The sequence below is a fragment of the Lytechinus pictus genome, chromosome 5 (assembly GCF_037042905.1).
Source record: "Lytechinus pictus isolate F3 Inbred chromosome 5, Lp3.0, whole genome shotgun sequence".
Lineage (NCBI taxonomy): Eukaryota > Metazoa > Echinodermata > Echinoidea > Temnopleuroida > Toxopneustidae > Lytechinus > Lytechinus pictus.
The window spans coordinates 5,415,108-5,437,925 of NC_087249.1; the positions used below are offsets into that span (position 1 = coordinate 5,415,108).

At 34.9% G+C, this 22,818-nt stretch overlaps 1 protein-coding gene across 2 annotated transcripts in view; it reads right to left on the bottom strand.

The window, feature by feature from the left end:
- Window positions 1–363: 363 nt before the first annotated feature.
- Window positions 364–22,818, bottom strand: part of LOC129261897 (anoctamin-8-like) — a 36,669-nt gene continuing 14,214 nt past the window's right edge. Inside the window, exons 5-16 of one of the 2 annotated variants that reach the window (XR_010293597.1) lie at window positions 21,837–21,967; window positions 18,779–18,940; window positions 16,863–17,056; window positions 15,490–15,640; window positions 14,274–14,348; window positions 10,230–10,563; window positions 9,323–9,399; window positions 8,596–8,787; window positions 6,120–6,251; window positions 4,535–4,645; window positions 3,372–3,878; window positions 2,273–3,279 (exon numbers count right to left, since the gene is read on the bottom strand). Coding sequence is in view for 1 of the 2 variants with exons in the window: in XM_064099688.1 (XP_063955758.1) it covers window positions 3,630–3,878; window positions 4,535–4,645; window positions 6,120–6,251; window positions 8,596–8,787; window positions 9,323–9,399; window positions 10,230–10,563; window positions 14,274–14,348; window positions 15,490–15,640; window positions 16,863–17,056; window positions 18,779–18,940; window positions 21,837–21,967 (1,808 nt within the window). In the remaining variant the exon portion in view is untranslated. Of the gene's footprint in view, window positions 3,879–4,534; window positions 4,646–6,119; window positions 6,252–8,595; window positions 8,788–9,322; window positions 9,400–10,229; window positions 10,564–14,273; window positions 14,349–15,489; window positions 15,641–16,862; window positions 17,057–18,778; window positions 18,941–21,836; window positions 21,968–22,818 lie in introns of both variants that reach the window. The other variant, XM_064099688.1, reaches the window with a different exon arrangement.

A 22,818-nucleotide genomic window follows, 5' to 3' on the forward strand; every position in this document is an offset into this window, starting at 1 on the left:
CCAGTACAAATGATTGCAAAAATCAGGATTGAGTTGTGCTACATTTGTACATGAATAGTTTCACAAAGAATTGAGCACTCCAATATCCATGTGGTATAAAAGGCATCACAGCATTGGTCACTACTGCATATCAATCAATAAGATTCAAACTATTGGGGCGTTGTAAGCAACATGCGATCAAATACAAGTCTATTTTCGATCCCTAGAGGAATCATGTGTTTCAGTTGATTGCCAATATATATATATATATATATATATATATATATAATAATAATCTAAATCATACCACTTGTCTCTCTATGTCTTTGTAATTTTCTAATTGTTTTGCAACTTTTGATATTGTCAATAATTGTTATTCTTTTTAAAGTTATTTGGGTTGGCAGCATTTTAAGGAAATTTTCTCCTTCCTGGCTGCTTCCCTCATCAACGCTTTTTTCTTGTAAATTTTTATGTCTTTGATGATATGTATACTTTAAATCCTCATGTATTTTATCATATGTTCATTTTATGCAGAGAGAAAAATAAACTTGAATTGAACTGAATTGAAATCTGCTTCTTGAAACAAGGAGTGTAATCTGATTAGCTGTAGTTAACATTTTGTAAAATTGGAACAGAACATTTGCAATTGATCGCAAATATTTGCTTGCAACACCCCCTATGTCGATAGAAGTCATACTTCACTCTTTGTGAAACAACCTTCCGGTGGGGTGTTTGTCCCCAGTATTCAAGACCCTGATTTAGCAACATGGATGACACAGTATTTATAACAACAATGAATGTTTGTACATGTAGTTTGGTCCCATATCATTTGCTCCTGCGCCAATTGCTCCAACTGAAAAAAGCACACACATAGGCCTCAATAAAATGTGGAGCGTCGTGGTACAGTGGATTAGTCATCTGACCTTGAAACAGAGGGTCATGGTTCGAATCCCAGCCATGGCGTAATTTCCTTCAGCAAGAAATTTTTCCAAGTTGTGCTGCACTCTACCCAGGTGAGGTGAATGGGTACCCGGCAGGATTAATTCCTTGAATGCACTGAGGGCTGATAGGCAGTTCGAGCTAAAGCCGGGGTAATAATAATAAACACTGCGCCTCGGAATAGATTATTTCTAGATAGATGGCGCTATATAAATGCCTATTATTATCATCGTTAAACCCGAGTTTGAAACATGACCTTCATCATCATCCTAATCCTCATATGATTCTGAACTAAAAACTTATATCACAACCCCAATCCTCATGTCAAAGTGGAGGAGGAATTGTTGTAAGAGCAAATGTCGCACAATCTGTAGTTCAGCAACAAAGTGCAATTACACTTTAAACACGACTGCCACATGGTAATCAAAATTTGTATACTATTAATACAATGTACATGCACTAAAATTAAAAAATAAAAGGCTAGTAAAATATTAATTCACCACTAAATAACCATTTCATTATGGTCATCATGATAAATTGTTTCCAAGACTATTATGATTATACTGTTATTATTTTTTAAGTGTTTTTAGTCCCACTTGGATAAAAATCAACAATATATACAGATTGAAAAAAAAACAAGCAGATAAAAAGAATGAAATGTGATGGAGATCAAGTAAAAAATGGTGACCTGTGGGTCAAGGTTCACAAAGTAACATTTGTGACATGTCACCACCAAACCAACAATAAGTCACCCAAAATGGATTTGAGATTTTTTTTATTTGAGCTTGAAAAACACATCCTAAGTTTTTAAATGATATAAAATTTGTCAAAAATTGATCAATAAAAAAAAAGACATTCAAGTACTTGATTGCATGTAGAAGAGATTCAGTAAGAGTTTCACAGAATAAGAAAAAAAAACAAGGTTTGAAGATTTGGGTTCACTCAAGCATGATTTACATGGGCACACTGTGCAATCTCAGTATAAAAACTTCAAGTTGAAATAAAAAAGTGGTGTAAATAAAACTCTTGTATCTCGTCCTTTCTTTCACTTTACAACTTCAAATTTTGACAGTATGAAGAAGAAAAATTATTCTTTCAGACAAGCCAATTTCAAAATTTTACCAAAGCACCAATGTGTTGGCTCAATTGGTAGACTCACAACCGGGAGATCCGAAGTTCCGACCCCTGCCGCGTCAGACCAAAAGACATTAAAAGATGGGATTTGCTGCTACTCTGTTTGGCATTCAACAATTCAAGGGATAGAGGGATAGAGCTACATCAATCTGGTGCTGTACAGTGGCTGCCGGGCCCATGATCAATTGGGAAAACATTAATTTTCGTAGTTTTTCTCTTTCAGATTTCATTTCGAACAATAAAATATGGATTTTATTTTCATTTGGGGGGAGGGCTATTTACATAGAACCTCCCTGGTGACTTATTGTTGTTTCAGGGTGGCTGGTCACTTTGTATTCTCACTTCCGCTAAGACGCATACGATCCTGCGTATGTACCCTGTAGAAGAAAAAAATTGCACAAATCCCTACAATCGTAGAATCCAAATTCTTGTCAGATTGGCAATGTTTTGGGAATGGTGCCATCTAAGACATAGAGAGGAAACCTGCAAATTGGAAGAAGAAGACTTCTAATATGTACTCTCTAATCAAGTTGTCTTAAAGATGTCACAAGTTTGTGCGTTAGCAGCATGCACTACCATCTATATTTTACTTTATCTTTACTTTCTACAAAAGCAGCTTACCGTAAGTTATCATTTAAAGGCATGACACATTATGGTCAAGGTCGTGTACTTATTTTCAATGGCTATCGCTGCTAAGACATTGAAATGAATTCTGAACCACTTAAGTTTAAATTTCTTCTAATAATCCAGGGTCGTAACACAATAGTTTGTGGGTAATTGAATGTTTGACACAATAATGGATACAGGTAAGTCATAAAAACAGAGTGCCCATGCAACAATGTTTTTGATTGGCCGATGTAAATTTTGTGATTGAATTGCTATTTTTGGTTTATGGAGCCAAGTGGGGAATTTTATGAAAGGACATATCAGACGTTTTATCCAATAAAATGTGTTTTATTTGATATTTCGCATAGTAACACTGCTTCTCAGCCGATGAAAATCAAGGAAAATTTTCAGATCCAACAACGTGTTGGCCAATTATTTTGATCAAATGCTCCCCTGGATATCTCTTGTGACGAGTGAAGTCGTCAGTGAATATTGATTTGTTGTTTCCATAAATACATGCACCTTGAAATGAATCCTGTTGGGTGCTTAATAAAGTAGTTTGTAAGTTACCTGCGACTTTACGAACGACTTGTGACCCTTTCTTTTGGTAAATGATATACACTAGATTTTCATAGGAGTAAATTTAGTTCCAAAGAAAGGGTCTATATTAGATTGTCATAGGTGTTTATTTCGTTCCCAGGAAAGGTCTACACCAGATTTTTACAGGTGTTGATTTAGATCCTAAGAAATGGTCTACAACAGATTTTCACAGGTATTGATTTAGTTCCTAAAAGGGGCCTTTATCAAATTTTCATAGGTATTGCTACAGATCCTACTATATATTCATACATGTAGGTGTAGATGGTCTACACCAGATTTTTATAGGTGATCAGTTTCTAAGAAAGTGGCATCAGTCATTCATAATATCATTCATAACTTACAAATAGCTCTATGATTGAAACAACTCCACTTTAGTCAACTTTCTTCTCCTGACTAGGCTTCTCATGATACTCCTGTGCATCGCTTGTTGTATTGGAATCATCGGTGGACACTGCTTTGTTGTTTTGATAGAATTTGAAATTCGTAGCTGCTTCCTTCATACTGGACGGCCACACCTTCCCTTGATGTGGTATCTTCAGCTTAAGATCACCCTTCTTCTCCTCACCTTCCTTTGGTGATGGTGTCCTCTTGGCACACTGCAGGGCATCCACTTCCTGTTTCTGTAAAGATCACAATTCAAGTAATTTAAGTGAAACGCCTCTGTGAATCGTGTCTGCATTACACTATTCAATATTGCAGCGGTGCTGACTTTAATGAAAATGAAAACAAAAAAATGAAATCCACATTTTATTATTCGAAATAGACATGAAATGAAATACTCCAAAAATTTGCTTTGCCCAATTGATCGTGAAACCGGCAGCCACTGTGCAGCGCCAGATCGACAAGGCTCTATCCCTTTTTTTAATCATTCAACGCCAAACAGGGTAGCAGCAACTCCCATCTTTTAACGTCTTTTGGTCTGACACGGCTGGGTTTGACCCCCGTTCTCCCGGTTGTGAGATGGATGCTCTACCAACTGAGCCAACACACCGGTGATCGGTTAAACCAACTAAGATGAATAATTTTTCACCGCCCCCTCATTCAATAGATCATGAAATACTCAGTTTAATGACCGCAAATGACCTTTGACTTCACCTAGTGACCTGAAATTTCATTCACCTAATTTCAATACTTGATGCGATGTGGACTTACTTTCAATATTTTTTTTGAAAATTTAAAATCATAACCTTGGTTAAATTTTCTGATGTTGATCCCACAACATGTTCAAAGTTAATTGACCCTAACTGACCTCTGACCTTACTCTAGCGGGACGTACCTTTAGGGCTTCACGTCTCCTGTATTCCAGTTTTGCCATCTTGATGGAAACCCAGTGCGGTACATCAGGAATGCCCAATGAGATAGCATGCTTTGCAGCTAAAATGATATGCTAAAAATAGAAGAAAAAAAGAAGAGAAAATTATGGAATGAGCTACGTTTGTGAGGATGAAAGGAATCTCTTTACTATATAAATGCATTAAATATTAATAAATAAGATGTGAATACATTTAGAATTGAATGTAAACTTATTTGTTTGAGCAATGTGACTGTCTTGTTTCTATTCTTAAAGGAGAATGAAACTCTTGGAGCAAGTTAGCTTTTGTGAAAGCAGAAAAATCAAAGAATATGATCAACAAAAGTTTGAGTAAAATAGGACTAGCAATAGAAGAGTTATGAGCATTTGAATGTCGAGATCACTAATGCTATGGAGATCCTCCTATTGGCAATGCGACCAAGATCTATGATGTCACAGATGAACAACTCTCCCCTTCTGGACACTGAAAATATACCCCAAAACATATCTTTTTGCTCATTCTAATCATATGACAAACAATTCATCAATGATATTATGTTGTGAAATCTCTGTACTTGTCCTCTCATAAAGAGAACACCTCACCTTGTGATAGACTCTATAAAAGTGAGAATATAAGTGAAATAAGTACTAAAGTAATGAGGGAGTTGTACGTGTGTGACATCACAGATCTTGGTCGCATTGCCAATGGGAGGATCTACATGGCATTAGTGATCTCAATATTCAAATGCTCATAACTTTCTTATTATTCATTCAATCTTCCTCAAACTTTCAACAATATGTTTCTTTGGTTTTTCTCTTTGATATGGATTCAGCTGGTTTCAAGGGTTTCATTCTCCTTTAAGAAAGAAATATTGAAAAGTTGTTTTATTTTTTGCATAGACACAATAACCTGCATATAACCTGCTTGCGTAGAGGATTTAAAACATCCTCAATTCAATAGGATTAACTTCTCATCAAAGATCATCATCACCCTTTGGAGAAAAAAAAAGAGACCCATATGATATCAACAGTTCCCTGATCTGCATTGTGGCACTACCATCCAGCTGAATATTAATTGGAATAATGCTAAAATGGCGTTACATTTACTATTTTTCTGCTTTTGATTTCATTCATATACATTATTTTGGGTGGTTTCAAAGTCTACAATATGCATGATTTTTACCTCCTAAGTCAGACAAAAATTATTAAAAACATAATTTCATGTCTATTTCAAAACATCAGTTTTAGAAAAAATGTTATATACTGTATGTATTACTAATTTGCTTTTAATGACAATGAATTCATTGTTAGATGAAAAAAGAGCGCAGCTAACAAATTTACCCCCCCCCCCCCCCCCCGGAAGAAAAAATTAAAGTAATACAATGAACATTTAATATCTATACGCTGAATATATCTCAGAAATTATACTTTTATGAAATTCATGACTAAGCAAGCCAACCCCCCTCCAAAAAGAAATACATATAATCCTGTTGATTTTCCTAATTTGATGCAAAATTGTGAAACATTACGTTTGTGAAAAATAAGGAGAATACACAAAAACTAAACATACTTCCATAACTACAATGCAGAGAATGACTCCAGCTGGCGTTAGGCTTGGGAAGGTACGTCCAATTTGACCAAAGACACCCAACAAGGCACAGTTCACGATCACACCAATAACAGCCATTACTTCCAATGCTTGCTAAAATATTTACATAAATGAGGGATAAAAGAGATTAAAAAAATGAAAATCCATATTTTTTGTTCGATATAAAATCTGAAATAGAAACGCTCCAAAAATTCATTTTCCCCAGTTGATTGTGGGCCTGGCAGCCAACAAGCAGTGCCAGATCGACATTGCTGTTTCCTTTAAACCGATGAACGTCTTTTTGGTCTGACGGGGCCGGGGCTTCAACTCACGACCTCCTGTTGAGACAGACTCTCTACCAACTGAGCCAACGTACCGGGTTTGGTCAAGGAGGTTTCAGAAAATAAATACCTCAAAGGGATTGGGAAATGCACTTAAAATATGGCATTTTGCTGTAAATTATTCACATTTCAAAATGATAACAAATTGACACACTTCTGGAGAGATTCACATGTGCTGCTCACACAAATGAATTTATAGGGTTACACACAAATGAAATACAAAATCATAAGTGGGGACATGACATCATCAGCTCGCTTATTGCATATCCAAAATGACATTGCATAGAACTGTTTCACAAAATCATGCAAAAACTTAAGAATTCAATAGCCCCAGTCTTTCCATCTGATTTTGATTAAATTCACAATTTTTTGCTAGTTTCATTTTAATATATTATTTTTACAGAATTATATGATTTTTAACTTAGAGTACTGTCCTATGAAGTATGCATAGGTCTTAGGAACCAATTTGTCATATTAAAACTTGAGAAGTAAATTGAATCCTATTCAATTACACAATCTTCAAAGGTGCTTCAATCATTCGATTTCATTGACCCAATATTGGTTGACAGTAAGCTTGTTATGTAAATTGTGCATTTGTTATGACAACATGCCCTTATGAACGGGCCCCTCCATGACTCTATTGATTCTATAGATGGTTAATTCTTGATATCTTGCTATCATTAACCCCATTTTCTGTACACATTATCTGCGTATGACCTGATAGTAGATATTGAGCTAACAACTCACAATCATTCTATCTCAATGACACTTCATTTACACTGCAAACATAATAAAGCTTTTTGTTTACAAGTTTGAAGTTCATATTTTATAGGCTTCTTGAACTAAAGATATCAGGATCAAGTCAATACTGAAAACTCCAATAGACCTCTATAACCTTTCACCTGTCTCAACTCATTTGCTACGTGCATACTGAAATTGAATGAAATGGAATCGACTTTTAATTAAATTCAAATTTTATCCACTCTTTTCAAACAAAAGTTGTTCTTGACAATGAAAGAGCTTGCCAGATATGGCAGTAAATTGCCAATTCGTCTATTGCCATCTCGTCCACTCATCAAATGGTCTACTGTCCTTTAGTCTGCCATTCTGTCGATCAACATTTCGTCTACCAGCCATTTGGTCCAATCGTCACTTCATCTAATCACCAGTCCATCTATAACCATTTCATCTCATAACCAGTTGGTCTAATACCAATTTTTTTCCATTCATTTCGCAAAATTAACACTTAGTCCAATTAGACCAGATCGTATAGGACTAAATGGCAATTGGACCAATTGGTTATTAGACAAAATGGTGAGTGGATGAAATGGCAATTAGACCATGTGAATAGTGGTCAAACTGATGGAAGACCAAATAATAGAAGACAAGTTGGTAATTGGATGAATTGGCATTAGACCAATTGAAGATAAACCGATACGGCAAAGGGAAAATGCTCAAGAGGCCTGGGAAGTAAAAAAAAGGGAGAGCTCCTGAAAAGCCATATTCACTGCAATGTTAAAGCTTATTCAATGTTAGAGATTTAAGCAGTAGGTTTTGAAAAGTAGCTGGTTACCAAGTATTGTAGTTTATTACTACTTCATTAATTGGTACTCATGAAAAAAGCATCCATAAATATTGAGCAAAAGTAAAACAAGTGGGGAGGGGGTAAGAGGAGATCCACCAATCACCCCCCCCCCCTCCTAAATCATGTAACATACAAAACATATTCGATTATACAAAACTATTTATACAAAACTATTACATTATGAACATATGAACAATAAAAAAAATTATTGTTCATCTATGAAAAAGAGAAAGAATTATTGAAAGCAACAAGCAAGCAAAATCCCTCAAACGCGCTTCTAATCTGCAGCAGCAATGCGCATTTAGCCAGTAAGCCCTGCGCATAATGCACCGACACTTATTTACTAAGTGCAATTACATGTAATTGAATCGTATTACGATGTCAAGACCATGCAATGGTACATTTTGGATGGTACGAATGTTTGACATTCAGCCTCCCTTTTGCTTGCATACACCAAGCTAAGTAGGCGTTGTACGACATTATTTTCATCATCATTTGTTCTTGACAAGTACATGGATATTGGTTTACTGACCTGCCATGATCCTATGTTCTCAACTCTCTGTCCAAACGGCCTGTGTGTGATGGAGCAGAGCTTGAAGGCATCACTTCGGATCTCAATGATGTTGTTGATGACTGCAAACGTCCCGGCCAAAGGAAAGGCTGATGAAAAGAGGATGACGTAACCAAACTGGATCACCATCTCCAGGTAATCATCAAAAGTATCCTGGCAATATTATAATAATGATAATATTATTGATAACAATAATGATAATGATGTTGATGATGCTGAAGTTGTTGATGATAATAATGATGATGATGATGATAATAATAATAATAATCATATCAATAATAATAATAATAATAATCAGATCAATAATAATAATAATAATAATCATAATATCAATAACATGTCCATGTATAAATGTACACAATTAGTCAAATAATAAACAAACATTGATGTCCTTAATCCCCCCCCAAAAAAAAATATATTATAACAATAACGGCAATCTGCTTTTATATAACATTTAAGATCTTTAAACGCTTTACAGATCTACTAGTTATTTCACAGGTCATCGGATCCTTGCATGCCCGCAAACAACGCATGACCTATCTCCACTCCCTGGGGAGCAACTTGAAGAGTTTCAAGACTTAACTCTATAGTTGTAGTTTAATTTTGGTTATCTGATTTTCTTAAAGAGAAAAATTTCTTATGAGAGTGTGGATTATTTTGACAACTCAGGCATAAGACGAGAACAAACCTCATATGAACGCATCTCAGACTCAAGTTCAGCCTGGGTGATCATAAACATCTCTTCATTGGAGCCGCCAGATTCACCTTTAATAAAAAGAAGACAACATATCTTTTGCTTTCTTTCAAAATAATAAAAAGTCAGTTCCAGATTTAAGATCAAGGTTCCATAGCATTTGCTCCTACTGAAAATACACACAAAGTCAAACATAAACCCAAGATTGAGATATTACCTTAACTTTAGCCTTAATCCTGACATGATTTTTAACCAAAGACCCTATCACAACCCTAACCCTCACCTTATATCTTCAGAGAAATTAGCGGAGGAGCATTTGTCGTAAGAGCAAATGTCGCGGTACCAAGATCATGGAAATGGTAGCAGAAGAATATCTGATTTTTTTAAAATCTGTGAAAGCTGAGTAGAATATGAGAAATAAAATTGTGAACTTTTGAAATCCTGCACTCTAAATGGATATAAAAACTTATCTTGAAATACATCAAATAAATGGCAATGCATATGCATGATATGAGTCACTCTCATGAATAATGTATAGATATAGAAAAGTGTCCCACCTTCAAATTTCGACTGGCTCCCCCTCCCCCCTCCCTTGCTGGGACAAAAAAATTCACAAAATTGCCATGAATGGATGTATTTACCACATTTCTATTCTCCTTTTGACAAAACCTATTTTGGAAATAAATCATATAAATTGTGATACGCAAGAACAACTACAAGAAATTACTTATGAATACAGAAAAGGCATTTCCATGAATACGTATTTACCACATTTATTTTCTGTGTCTCCTTTCAACAAAATCTTTTTTTAAATAAGTCATGTACTAGTACGAATAACTACAATTACTTAATAATGAATACAGAAAAAGCATCTTTGTAAACATTCTATTACCACACTTACTTTCTGAAGCATCTCCTTTAGCTTTTGATTCCAATACATCTGCTTGCGTCTCACTCCCATCCAAAATTGACCCAGATGGTTTTTTTGTTTCATCAGAAATATCTTCTTGTCCCATACTTCTATCTCCCTGTCCTTTTGTTTCCTCCGTAATGTCTCCCTGTTTCTTGGTTCCTTCTGTCATGTCTTGTTGTTTTCTTGTATTCGTATCAGTATGGACTTTGCTTGCAGTAACATACGTCATTCGGTAGACTTTGAGCTTCTCGGTGATGTAAGGCAAAACTGACTCTTTGAAGTTACCTGTCAGCTGGCGAAGGATGAATATGGTTCCCAAATACTGAGAATACAGATGGAATGACAGAAAGCATTTCCATTAAAATAAAAAATGATGGAACAACTTCCATCATAACAGAAATTGGCACATGACTGTTACCATTTTACCAACTGAACTAATAAAACAAACTCTAGTTATTCCATAAGACAAGAAATAATCGGGTACTGACGGATGAAAACATAAATGTTAATGAATCATATGAATATAGATCACTGAAATAAAAAGTAAAACTTAATGACCTGTTTCCAATTTTTCCCTGATAAGAGGCGTATATCTCAAGTAATTTTGGCAAACTTGAACCTATTACTCTCCTTGAAACACAAGGCCTTCGAATGAATCCAATGAATTGAAATAGTCAAATTTACACATTTTGAAATCTTAAAGATAAATGCCAATTGTGGTAACAATCTAAAATGAGTTTGAGTAGAATCCAACAAAAAGGCCACTCACATATTTTGTATTATATTTAAAAAAAACATCAGTGCCAAATAATTCTGGTAGAATCTGGTGTGTATCTGCTAGGAAATTGTTAAACAATAAGCATGGCATTTTAGCCAGGTGTTGGATGTTTCTAGAAGCAACAATTATACATTGTCCCACATGTGCTTATTTGTGAAAGCAATCTTCAATGTGATAATTTTTAAGCTTAAATTTCACAAATTTCTGTTTAAGTTAATGTACTAGGTCTGGATATACAATGACAGTTTCCTTCAGCAGCAAAAAATTTATCCACATTGTGCTGCACTCAACCCAGGTGATGTGAATAGGTACCCGGCAGGAAGAACTTCCTTGAATGCTTGAGTGCCTATGGGTGACCGAGCTAAAGCTAGAGTAATAAGAGTAATAATAATAGCAGGGCCTGAAGTGGCTACCCTAGGTAAATATACCGTAACCATTGCTATTATTTTGATGACTTTCTCATGAAATCAACGATTGCAGCAACTACATTCCTTCAGCATCAAACCTAAACTCAAATCAATTAACCTCTGGATTCATCACCACTGCTGCATTGAAGAGACTTTTGAATATATGCACACATAATTATAATAGAACAGTTCTCGTATAGTGCATCATACTTTTCAAAGGTCTCAATGCATGTAAGAACAAATGAAAGAAGAAAAGATGAGGGAAGGCTGCTGGTAATGCTATGATGATATAATCAGTCTATGCAACTTGCCATAAATTGTGTGAGATACTATCCCAGTTCCGGCGCTGCGTGCGCAAACCCCCCATTCACCATAAACCTTTGGGGCGATTCCACACTAGAACTTCAAAAATATCATAAATTTCAACATGCTTTCAATAAGTCATAAGTAGTGTAATATTTTACTATGATACCTAAATTTTATGAAAATTATGGGTTTTAACCAAAAGTGAAGTCAGATATAGTTTTTTTTGGGGGAAACAATGGCATTTTCAATTTTCAATAATTTTGCTAAATAAATAGTCAAGTACAAACACTGCCTGAAACGATTATTGGAAAAGCACGAGAAGATTGAAAATATTGCGGGTCAATGGAAGTATGTATCATTTATGGTTCCAAATAATATCTACAACATTTTCATGATCCATAATAGGGGAGGCCCTGTTTTTCCGAACCTATTTTTGACAATGTCCCGTACTACACATGAAAATGCAAAAGTTTTTCCTACAATTTTATTTTTGATGATGCAATTGCACGATATCAGTTTCTCTATCTTTGACCCATGGGTGATCGATTTATCCCATAAGGATCTAATTACTGCCCTTCATTTTTCTATAATTGTCCTATTAAAAGTTGTCCCGTACGACACAATGTGTGTCGTACGGGACATGTCCCGTACGACACACAATATATACTGCATTTAATTGCAGGATTTGGATTCAGAAACTATAAATAGTAGGCCTATTTTAATTTAAGTAATTGATTTGACATAAAGTGAACTGAAAAAGTACTTTATTTATCCACATAGAACATGAAATAGGTGATTCTAACCATTTTAATTGACTTCACGTAGGCGTATTCTTTTGTGAATCCCTTCAGCTAAACTGGTTATTTTCACTGGTCAGAGCAGGTTAATTTCTTTGTCATTGAGCATGAAAAGAAAACATTCATAATTGATTCACCCTAGCCTGGAAGATGACTTCCTCTTGCATGCTAATGTGAAATTATTATAAGATGTAAATAAAAAATATTTACATATCAATCATCTATGTGGACTTTCCTTGATGATCACTAATTTTTTTATATACAGTATTGAAACTTCTTACTTTTTTAAGTTGTAAAAAAAAATCTGGAAAATATAACAAACCATATGGTCTCATGAAATGCAGAAAGGTTTGAAAAAGTAGAATCGCATTTCTTTAGAAAAAAAAACATTTTGTGGAATTTCAAGTGACAGTTGTGACATATCATGTATATAAACATTTTATATGAAAAATCATAACAATTTTGCCCCATAATTTACACAAACAGTTTCATTCATTCATTGTTTAAATAGTGCAATGGAAATCATCAATTGATTCACGAAAATATAACTTCACACAAAACCTCAAGTTTTTCAGCTCGTAAAAATGCTGTGAACCATTGTACATTTCCCATCATGAAAAAAATGATAATATATTGCTCCCGATTGTATATATTGAGGTTACTTAATTATATTGTCGTGAATGACTACTTATTAAAAGGCTTTTTCATTAAAAAGGAAGAATTTAGGGACAATGCTCCCCTTCTAATTGATAAAAAGTTCATTGTTTTATTCAGGCTGTCCAATACAACACGCAAGTGCCTGTTCAACACACGAGTGTCCCGTACGACACACAGGTGTCCCGTACGACACACAATCGTCCCGTACGACACACAAGTGTCCCGTACGACACATTATTTTATTTATGATATATTGACAGAAATATTCAGCCAAAAGCGGTTTCTAACATAATGAATGTCTTTAGCTTGATAGGATTATCATTAACATCAGCCAAATAAAGTGATTGAAGAAGTCAAAGAGACATAAAGTAGAAAAGTTTGGCTTCAATTTAGAGATGTCCCGTACGCCACAATGTTCTCGAAAATTGTAATTTGCTTTATTTATTCATGAATGTTTATTTTGCTTTCTTTCATAGATGCGTTTGTTCTTGGGTAATTGAATATCAATTTAAGTTCGGTTTCTGTGAAAATTATCTGTTCAACTCACAGACTTTAGAGTACAAACTTGAGGTTTCTAAAAAAGCCACTTTTCTGCGTCAGTACGACACATTTCTATTTAAAATCTGTATTATACATGATGTGAATTCAAGTCATGTTAAGTCTTGGTTTTCCTAACACTCTGGTAGTACTTGATGATCACATTTAGTTACTGGAATATTTTTTTTTTTTCTTGTCAAAAAATGTCAAATGTTCTCTAAATGTCCCGTACGACACGTATGGAATCACCCTTTGTCTTTACAACAGGAGGACGTTTCATAAAGCTGTTTGTAAGTGAAGAGCGACTTTAAAAACAACTGGTGATCCTTTCTTGTGGTAATTGGTATTCACTTAATGTTCATTGGTGATTATTTAGCATGTAAGAAAGGGTCACCAGTCGTTCTTAAAGTCGCTCTTAACTTACCAACAGCTTTATGAAACACCCACCTGGTACAGTTATATAGGTCCTTGAAGTGAAGATTTTGAAGAGGTTCATATTTTACAAGTAACTCAGACAGATAAGATAGATGATGATCTAAAGAATACTTACATTTCTGAGTCTTGTCATGTCTTTGAGAATGAAGGCAATGTAGAAGAGTGCAAGGAAATGATTTATAAACTGCACCTGTATGAACACCACAAAATCATCACAATTATCAAAGGTTTATTTCCAATTTGTCTAATGCCAATTCATCCAAATGCCAATTCGTCTACTTTCATTTGGTCTACAATCAGTTCGTCCACTCATCACATTGTCTACTTTCATTTAGTCTAATGCCATTCCGTCTAATAACCAGTTGGCCGAATAGCCATTTAGTCCATATACCATTTGGTCTAATTAACCTAAAGTGTTAATTGTGCAAAATGAATGAAAAGAAAATGGGTATTAGACCAACTGGTTATTAGACGAAATGGTAATAGACAAACTGGTGATTAGACGAAGTGATGATTGGACCAAATCATTATTGAACTAAATGGTTGTTAGACGAAATGTTGATGGACGGAATGGCATTAGACTAAATGAAGGTAGACCATGTGGTGAGTGGACGAGTTGGCAGTGGATGAATTGGCAATTTACCTTATCAAAGGCGAAGTCAGAAATAGAGTAGCTGTTAATTTTTAATATCAAATGTAAATTAATATCCCAAATCCAGTAGCTTGCAAAAATTACATATTATAGTACATTGATGACAACAAGTTAATAATACAGTATTAATGAACTCCAAAACATTTCAATAGCTTGCAACATGTAATTAACAACTAGCTTCATGAAACAGGGCCCCACACTTCATAAATGAGCAAAATGCAAAGTTTATTCAACAAAGTTTTCATTATCCAACAGAAATACAAATATTAATTTGTTAGATGTAGTTAACAACCATCTTTGTAAAACAGAATTCCATTTCATAAATGAACCAGAGGCAAAGTTTGTTCAATAAATTTTCTTAGAGCCAACAAAAAAAAATCAGTAGCTTGCAACATGTAGTTAACGACTAGCTTGTGGAACAGGGTCCTACTTCATAAACAAATGCAAAGCTTTTTAAATAATTTTCGAATCTGCCATTCAAAATCTAATAATTCAGTAGCTTGTAACATAAAATTGGCTACCAGCTTTATCAAACAGCATCCCATTTCATAATTGAATGAAGTGCAAAAATTCACCAAAAAATTTCTATCAGCCAATAAACACCATGATTCAGAAGCTTTTACCAATTACAATCATTAATGTAATCATCATAAAGTTTCGTAAATCAAGTTTCCCTTACCGTAACCAGTTTGAGTATGAGCTGATTTTCGTGCGTGCTCCGAAGGCGATAGTTTTCCATCCTGTTCAGCCAGTAAGCCACTCTTTTAAACGCAATGTCACTGACACTGATCACACCAGTAAGAATGATCTTTGGAAAGTAACCCACCCACCTGTGAAATTACAGGGAAAAAAATGTTTAAATGACAAGTCGACCCCAACTAAGGGTTGATATGAATAAAAAGAGAAAAACCAAACAAGCATAACACTGGTAATGTCATCAAAATCGGATGTAAAATAAGAAAGTTATGTCATTTCAAAGTTTCAGTTAATTTCAAAGAACAGTTTGACGCACATCCTGGTCAGTATGCCAATGAAGGGACTTATGACGCCACCCACTCACTAATTTTTTTTTTTTTCTATTATATGAAATGTGAAATATTCTAATTTTCTTCTCATTGTCATGCGAAACAAAGTTATATTTCTTATTGCACATGTGGAATTACCATTGTTTTGCACATTTTGCGGTTCAGTCAAGTTGGTCCTTATTGTCAAATCTGTAAAAATTGAAATATTGTAAAATTCAAACAACAAAAACACAGGACAAATAGTGAGTCATCATAAACCCTCTCATTTGCATGTCACTGAGTTGTGCATGTCACTGTTTGTAAAAAATAAGTGAAAATGTAATGACTTTCCTATTACACATCTGATTTTAATGAAATATTCAATGTTATGCTTGTTTGACTTTTCTATATTGATTTTAATAAAAAAATTCTGAGGAGGAATTGACCTCATAAATATGTATTTTATACATTCTTTTCAGCATTCTCTAAACTCACTGCATGGGTGCAGGGCTGCATATTTGGTTCATTGGATCTGATGTTCTGTGTCTAAGTAGCTGTGTTGTGGGTTAGAGAGTGCTGAAGAGTAGTGTATGATTGTACATTGATATTTAGTAGATGTTTTGAAAATTTATGCCTACCATATGTTATGTCTGCATTTGTATTTGATATATGACTAATCACCACTCAAACCAACATAAGAAGAAGAAGAAGATATGTTGAATATTTGTATTTCTTTCTGGGCTTGTGTAGGTATGCTAGTTTATTGCCAGTGGAGGCAGAATTTTTGTTTTACAGATTAAAAATAATTTGAATCTTGAATCTTTCAATAACTTACAACTACATACATAGTTTTCAATCCCTTTAATGATAATAATAATAATAATAACAACAACAACAACAACAATAATAATGATAATAATAGCTGGATTTATTGGATTGCCGCATCTATGTCTCACTTCGGCCACGCAGGCAAGACAAAGATGCCTTGCAATTTGGTTGTGCCATATCTAAAGCATTATTGCCTCAAGTAGCATTCCTAACAACTCACCCATAACAATTGTTTTGCTCAATATGGGAATTAACCCACTCCTGAATTTCTAGGATGATGTACATTGAGGTAAACGTGATGAGGCAACAGAGGAATATGATTGGAAGCGTTACAAGGTATCTGAAGATATTCCGCTTCCAGGCGGGATAGTGGGGCTGGAGCTTGCCAGATACACTGTTCACAACTAAGTCACCCTGTCAAAAGAATAAAGGAATCAAACTGATCAGAAGCATTACAAATCAGGGGAAAATTTACACTGGGCTTGGGGCAATTTCGTCCCTGAAATGCTCAAAGGAGCCCTGGAAAATCCCCATTCATTGCAATGTTACAATTATTCAATGTTGCAGATTTAGGCAGTAATTTGTGAAAAGTAGTCCCCGAAAATAGAGAATTTTTTTTTTTGGCCTTTTCATCTTCAGAGTTGTTTTGCCATTAAAATAAGTAAGTTCCTGCCACAAATTTACGAAAAAAATTCACTTTCTGTGCAAATTTTGAGTGAAATACTAAACCAATTAAAGTGAAATTGGATTAACTAGATGGATTCCTGACTACACATACTAAATTTTTTTCCCTACGCCAGTAACAGATCGTTTCATGAAAGTTGTCAGCACTGACTAAACTGTCAGTGCTGACAATTTCAGTGAAATCCTTGGTTTTGATTGGCTGAAAGGCAGTGGGCCCTTGACTGTTACTATGGTAACTGTCAGAGAAAGACAACTTGTCAGTGCTGACAACTTTCATGAAACGGTCCCCAGGGTCCCGTCTTACAAAGAGTTGTGATTGATATGATCAACCACAACTATGGAAAGCCAGCAACGTCAACATATAAAATGGACAAATGTTCAAATATTTTCGAGATATGATTTTTATTCATATAATAATTATTTCCTTGACAATTCAGTATCCTTCTCTTTGTTTTCAAAGGACAATGTGCATATTTCCTGTAGAAAAAATAATGACATTGATGGATTTCCATATACTTGGCGTTGATTGGGTAAATCGTTACTCTTTGCAACATGGGCCCAGAAATGCATTTACAAACCAAATTTGAAACATTTATATAATATTGACTGGCCTTGAAGGGAACATCAAATATGTCGCCCACAACAGAATCATATTAGCCCGGGTCTTTAGAAGAGGGCAATATGGTTCTTTAAGGGCAACATAATTGGTGTTTCCCAAAAGAAGAGCCAGTCAATTACCCAAGGCTGCATGGCGGGCACATACACTTAACCCATAGAAATCGCTTGGTTTTGTGAATGCTCTGGCCGCGGCGGGCATTATCTACGATGCGTTGGTTTATAAACTGGTTCCAGCCAGATTCCTCAAATACTGAAATTAGCGATCAAAATCAGCTCCTACTGCGCAAGCCCACTAGCAGAAATATGGCCAATATTGCCTTCTGTTTTTGTAAAGGATTCCTATGGGCAAAGCCCGGGGAGGGCAACATGGCAAATGTTTACCTCGTTGGTCTCGGATCAAAAGTGGTGAGCGAAATATATTTATTCATATGCTAAAATGCCTTGTATAGGTAATAATTTCAAATAATGACCTCTGTGAAATTTTGACCTTTCTTCATCAGCATGAAATAAGATGATGATGACCATAACATTTGTTTTTCATTAGGCAACCAGAAACTCAATCGTTACAAAATTAGGCTGTGTTCAAGTTGCCATCTACTGTGGGGGGGGGGGGGGGTATCTACAGTTATCCTGTTCATCTACATTTTGCATTCTCAACCCAGGTGTCGCAATGGGCACCCAGTAGGAAGGAAGTAATTCCCTGAATGCTTGTGAGCCCAATCAGGATAGCCCCGGTAATATTATATAGCACTATATAAATATAGCATATTATGTTTATAGCTATTATCCTTTAATGATTAAGCAATTAGACAAGAAAAGGATGAAAATACGTACCTTATACTGAGGACGAGGCTCTTCAATGAGCTCATGTTTCGAGTCTAAAGTTCCCCAGTGGTAAGCTAGAACAGATCCCTTTCTCTTCCAGACCTCTAGGACAAGAGAAGCCCAGATGATGTTACACACTGAGACAAACATAACACTCTTGTCCTCATTCACCTAAGAAATAAAGAAAATAAAAGGATAATAATAATAGTCCGTTCTTGTATAGCACATAACACGTTATGAATAACGTCTCTATGCGCTTCTAAGGGCATTTCAAGGAATAAATTCCTGCCAGGTGCCCATTCACCTCACCTGGGTTGAGTACAGCACAATGTGGATAAATTTCTTGCTGAAGGAAACTATGCCATGGCTGGGATTTGAACCCACGACCCTCTGTTTCAAAATATAGAGACTAATCCACTGGGCCACAACGCTCCACAAGGATATCACACAGGATATCACTGAAATTATCAATAAAAAATAGTAACAGGATACATGTACATAATGATGAACAGCATTTGTACAGATAGTCCCACAAAAAAGAAAACTAAGATTCCTTGTTAGCTTCTGAACATAGTCAAGCAATATATCATTAAACATAATCATAAAATTCAGCTTTTCTTCTTCATATTGATACCAAATATGATAAGAATAGTTAACGAATAGATGAGTAAGAAGATTTTGAAAACTTGATGTCAAAACCAAGTTACGCAGATAAATAGATCAAGATTTGTACGATAGGTATCGCTCATTAGCATACCTTTTGTATTCTGTGTTTAGTTTTTTTCACTAATCTTTTTAAGAGTGGATGCAGATTCACATGAGTTTCTGCGCAAATTGTTTATTAATTGTTTTGCTTTTACTTTTACTTGGCAATGCGTGTACAAAAAAGTATTTGACTAGATTTGCCACTGCTATATGGGCATGGCCATACGACCATACATATATTTGCCCTGTTGTCTGCAACTCATTATTACTTTATTGGTCTTGACGCCATATACTGGGCAAGGAGCAAATAATCGTATGTGGCAGTGGAAATATAACAATATTGTCATCATAATATAACTGGCTAATGAATTCAAGCAAGGGGAATATGAAACTTCTGCAAAATTTAGTTCTTAAACTGGTTAATTTCAAAGTCTTTGACACACTGATTTTCTTAATATGTATTTTATGATGTCATTTGTCCGTTGGTTTCAAGGAAATTAAATTTAAAAAAATATACAACTATTTCTCTTGAAAGAAAATCATAATTTATGAAGAAAGAACTTAACTCCATAGTTTTGTTCATAAACAAAATGATTGACAGCTCTCCTTTGATCAGTGAATTGGAGAGAGCATTTTTAGTTTTATACACATAACATGTTTCACAATAAAACATCTCAAATGAAAATGATACATAGGCAAGGTAATTTTAGTACTATCAATAGACCAGCAAAATTCCATCAATATGAAATCTATACATGAAAAGGACCCTGGAATCATTAGGACTACCCTGTTTATAAAATGTACTAAAAGATACATTTTCAGGATAATGTACAGACCTTGGTTGCAAAAAGGTTCTAAATCCTTCTCTGTTAATACTTCAGATAAAAAGCATTTGTTATTTTGACAGCCATTGTTTGAAGGGGAAAAAATGATGTAAGAAAATGTATTTTTTCATGATTAATCTCAAAACTGAGGATAAAACTTTTGTATGAAGATAGATTCCCACCTGAGTAATGGAGTGAATAATTTTCTTGGTATCACATTCAATTTGCTCCACATTTTTTTTATGACTGTAGCATTTTTTTTTTACATAGGACTTTTCAGAACATACATGTAGTTGAAAGCTTTCTCTTTACAACCAAAAATACTAATCAAATTTGAGAATTCAAATATAAATATCAATAGAATTAAGGTATTCTGATATCAATAACTCAATTTTAATCAATAGTGCATATACAGTAGTTCCTTTTAGAATTGAGGTCTTCATGTGTTCTTTGCATTACAAAGATAAAAAGAAAAATAAAGCACTTAAGTTTTGAATTTTAGGCATTCATTTGTTTGAATGATGATGAACAAAATAGATTTTAATAATATTCTGATCTCAATAACTAGATTTTCATCAAAAGTGGATATATCTCCTTTTAGAACTCGGCTCTTCATGTGTGTTCTTTGCAAATATAGTTCAATATCGGACAGCAGAAATGCAGCACCTGAATTTTAATTTTTTAACATTTTGTTCTTCAATATTGATATTTTCTTCAATAGTAAAATTATGCATTCATGTGTTGACAGGTCATGTTTTTGAGATGAAGATTCTGTTTCAAATACCAAGGATCAACATCACTATCTTAAAGAACACATAATACACATCATATTGCTAAAGGCCCCGCACACCTTACGACTGTTCGCGATCCGATTTTGGAACAAATCGCATTTTGCTCATTTTCTGAAAATGTGAATGGACCATATAATTTTATTTGAGGTGAGGTTGAAATTAATTGAAAGAATACTAATATAACCATTTTGTAAGATTGTAAACCTTTATTTTGGAGTAAAGGCCAAATTAGTTTCAAATCGTAGACAATCCTATGACTGCTATGACGTCATTACGACTAGATATCAAAATTTGTTTTTATTCTAAGAAGGATGATAGCATAGTCACAGATTTGAATATAGGTATTCGTATGATGATTTCGAACATTGTTATTAAGATATTCCAAGTCTCAAGATTAGCATCAAATTCTACGACGTTTTATTCTAAAATTGAGTCGCAGACCAATCGCAAGGTGTGCGGTCGCCTTTAGACATTAGAATAACTACACACGCTTGTTAACAAGCTTGTTATCTTTGAAACAATCTGAACAGTAGTGTTCCAAACTATAAATGCCATATTTGATTTGTAGTATTACTACTTGGCAATTCCATAAAATACGTACGTCCGACCCCATGAACGTGAGACCTTTGTGAAATTTTCTGATTTCTGGTTATGACAGTCTGTGATGCTGTCACATGACCAAGAAAAATGGGGGTCTGACGTACCAAACGGTTGAATATTTTATGGAAATGCCCTACTACCACATACCTGATCGCTATCATCAACGAAGATTGTTACAAGCAGGCCAACCATAGCAGGAAATAGAAGGGCTTGGGTGTAGAACCCTAACCAAGCAAAATATATGGCAATCTTCACTCCAAAGTAGTCACATACCGCATCTGATTGGCAGAAAACAAAACAACATTAATGTTAGAACTTTCATGATCGCATGTTTGAATGGAAGTCTCAACTGGTTCCAACTTGTTCCAACTGGTTACAACATGTTCCAATTGGTTTCCTCATACCCTTGTGTATCATTGTGAAACCATGGGTGGAGGTGTTTCACAGGTGACACGACATCTGCTCCTGCGACAGTTGCTCCGGGCTTAATTTCGTCTAAGATGTAAGGTTAGGGTTACAATAGGGTTTTATGTTAGGTTTAGGGTATAGTGTTAAACCCAGGGTTGAAGCTGGTCATTCTATTAGTGTGTGGAATTTAGAGCGGAGCAATTGTCGCCAGAGAAAATGTCATGGAACCCTTTCACGATCACATGTTTAAATGGAAGTCCAAACTGGTTTCAACTGGCCACAAGTTATGATTGGTAGAGTACCCAATTATCTGTTTTCTAAAATGCAAATTCAAAGTTCCTTCATGTTCTAAACAAAAGATTAAATGCTCTTTGGTGACATGAATAAAGCAAACAAATCTAAGAAAAACAAGAGTTTACTATCAATCACTTACTGCAGTATGCAGATAAAAACTTGATGAACACATACATGTAGGCCTGTATTCTGATTTCTGAACTCGGGTTTAACTTAGACCGTGGTCTAACTCTGTGCTACAATTATTGGAAGCCAAACATGTCAGAATTAGTTCACAAGGTATTTTTCTTATGTTTACGGTGCTCTTTCTTTATTCTTTAACAGTGAAGATAATTATCTTATTTATCCTTCCCAGACTGTTAAGAATGATTTGGGAGTCAAAATGAGCTGATAATATGAACCTCTACTGTTAAAGATTTATTCACAA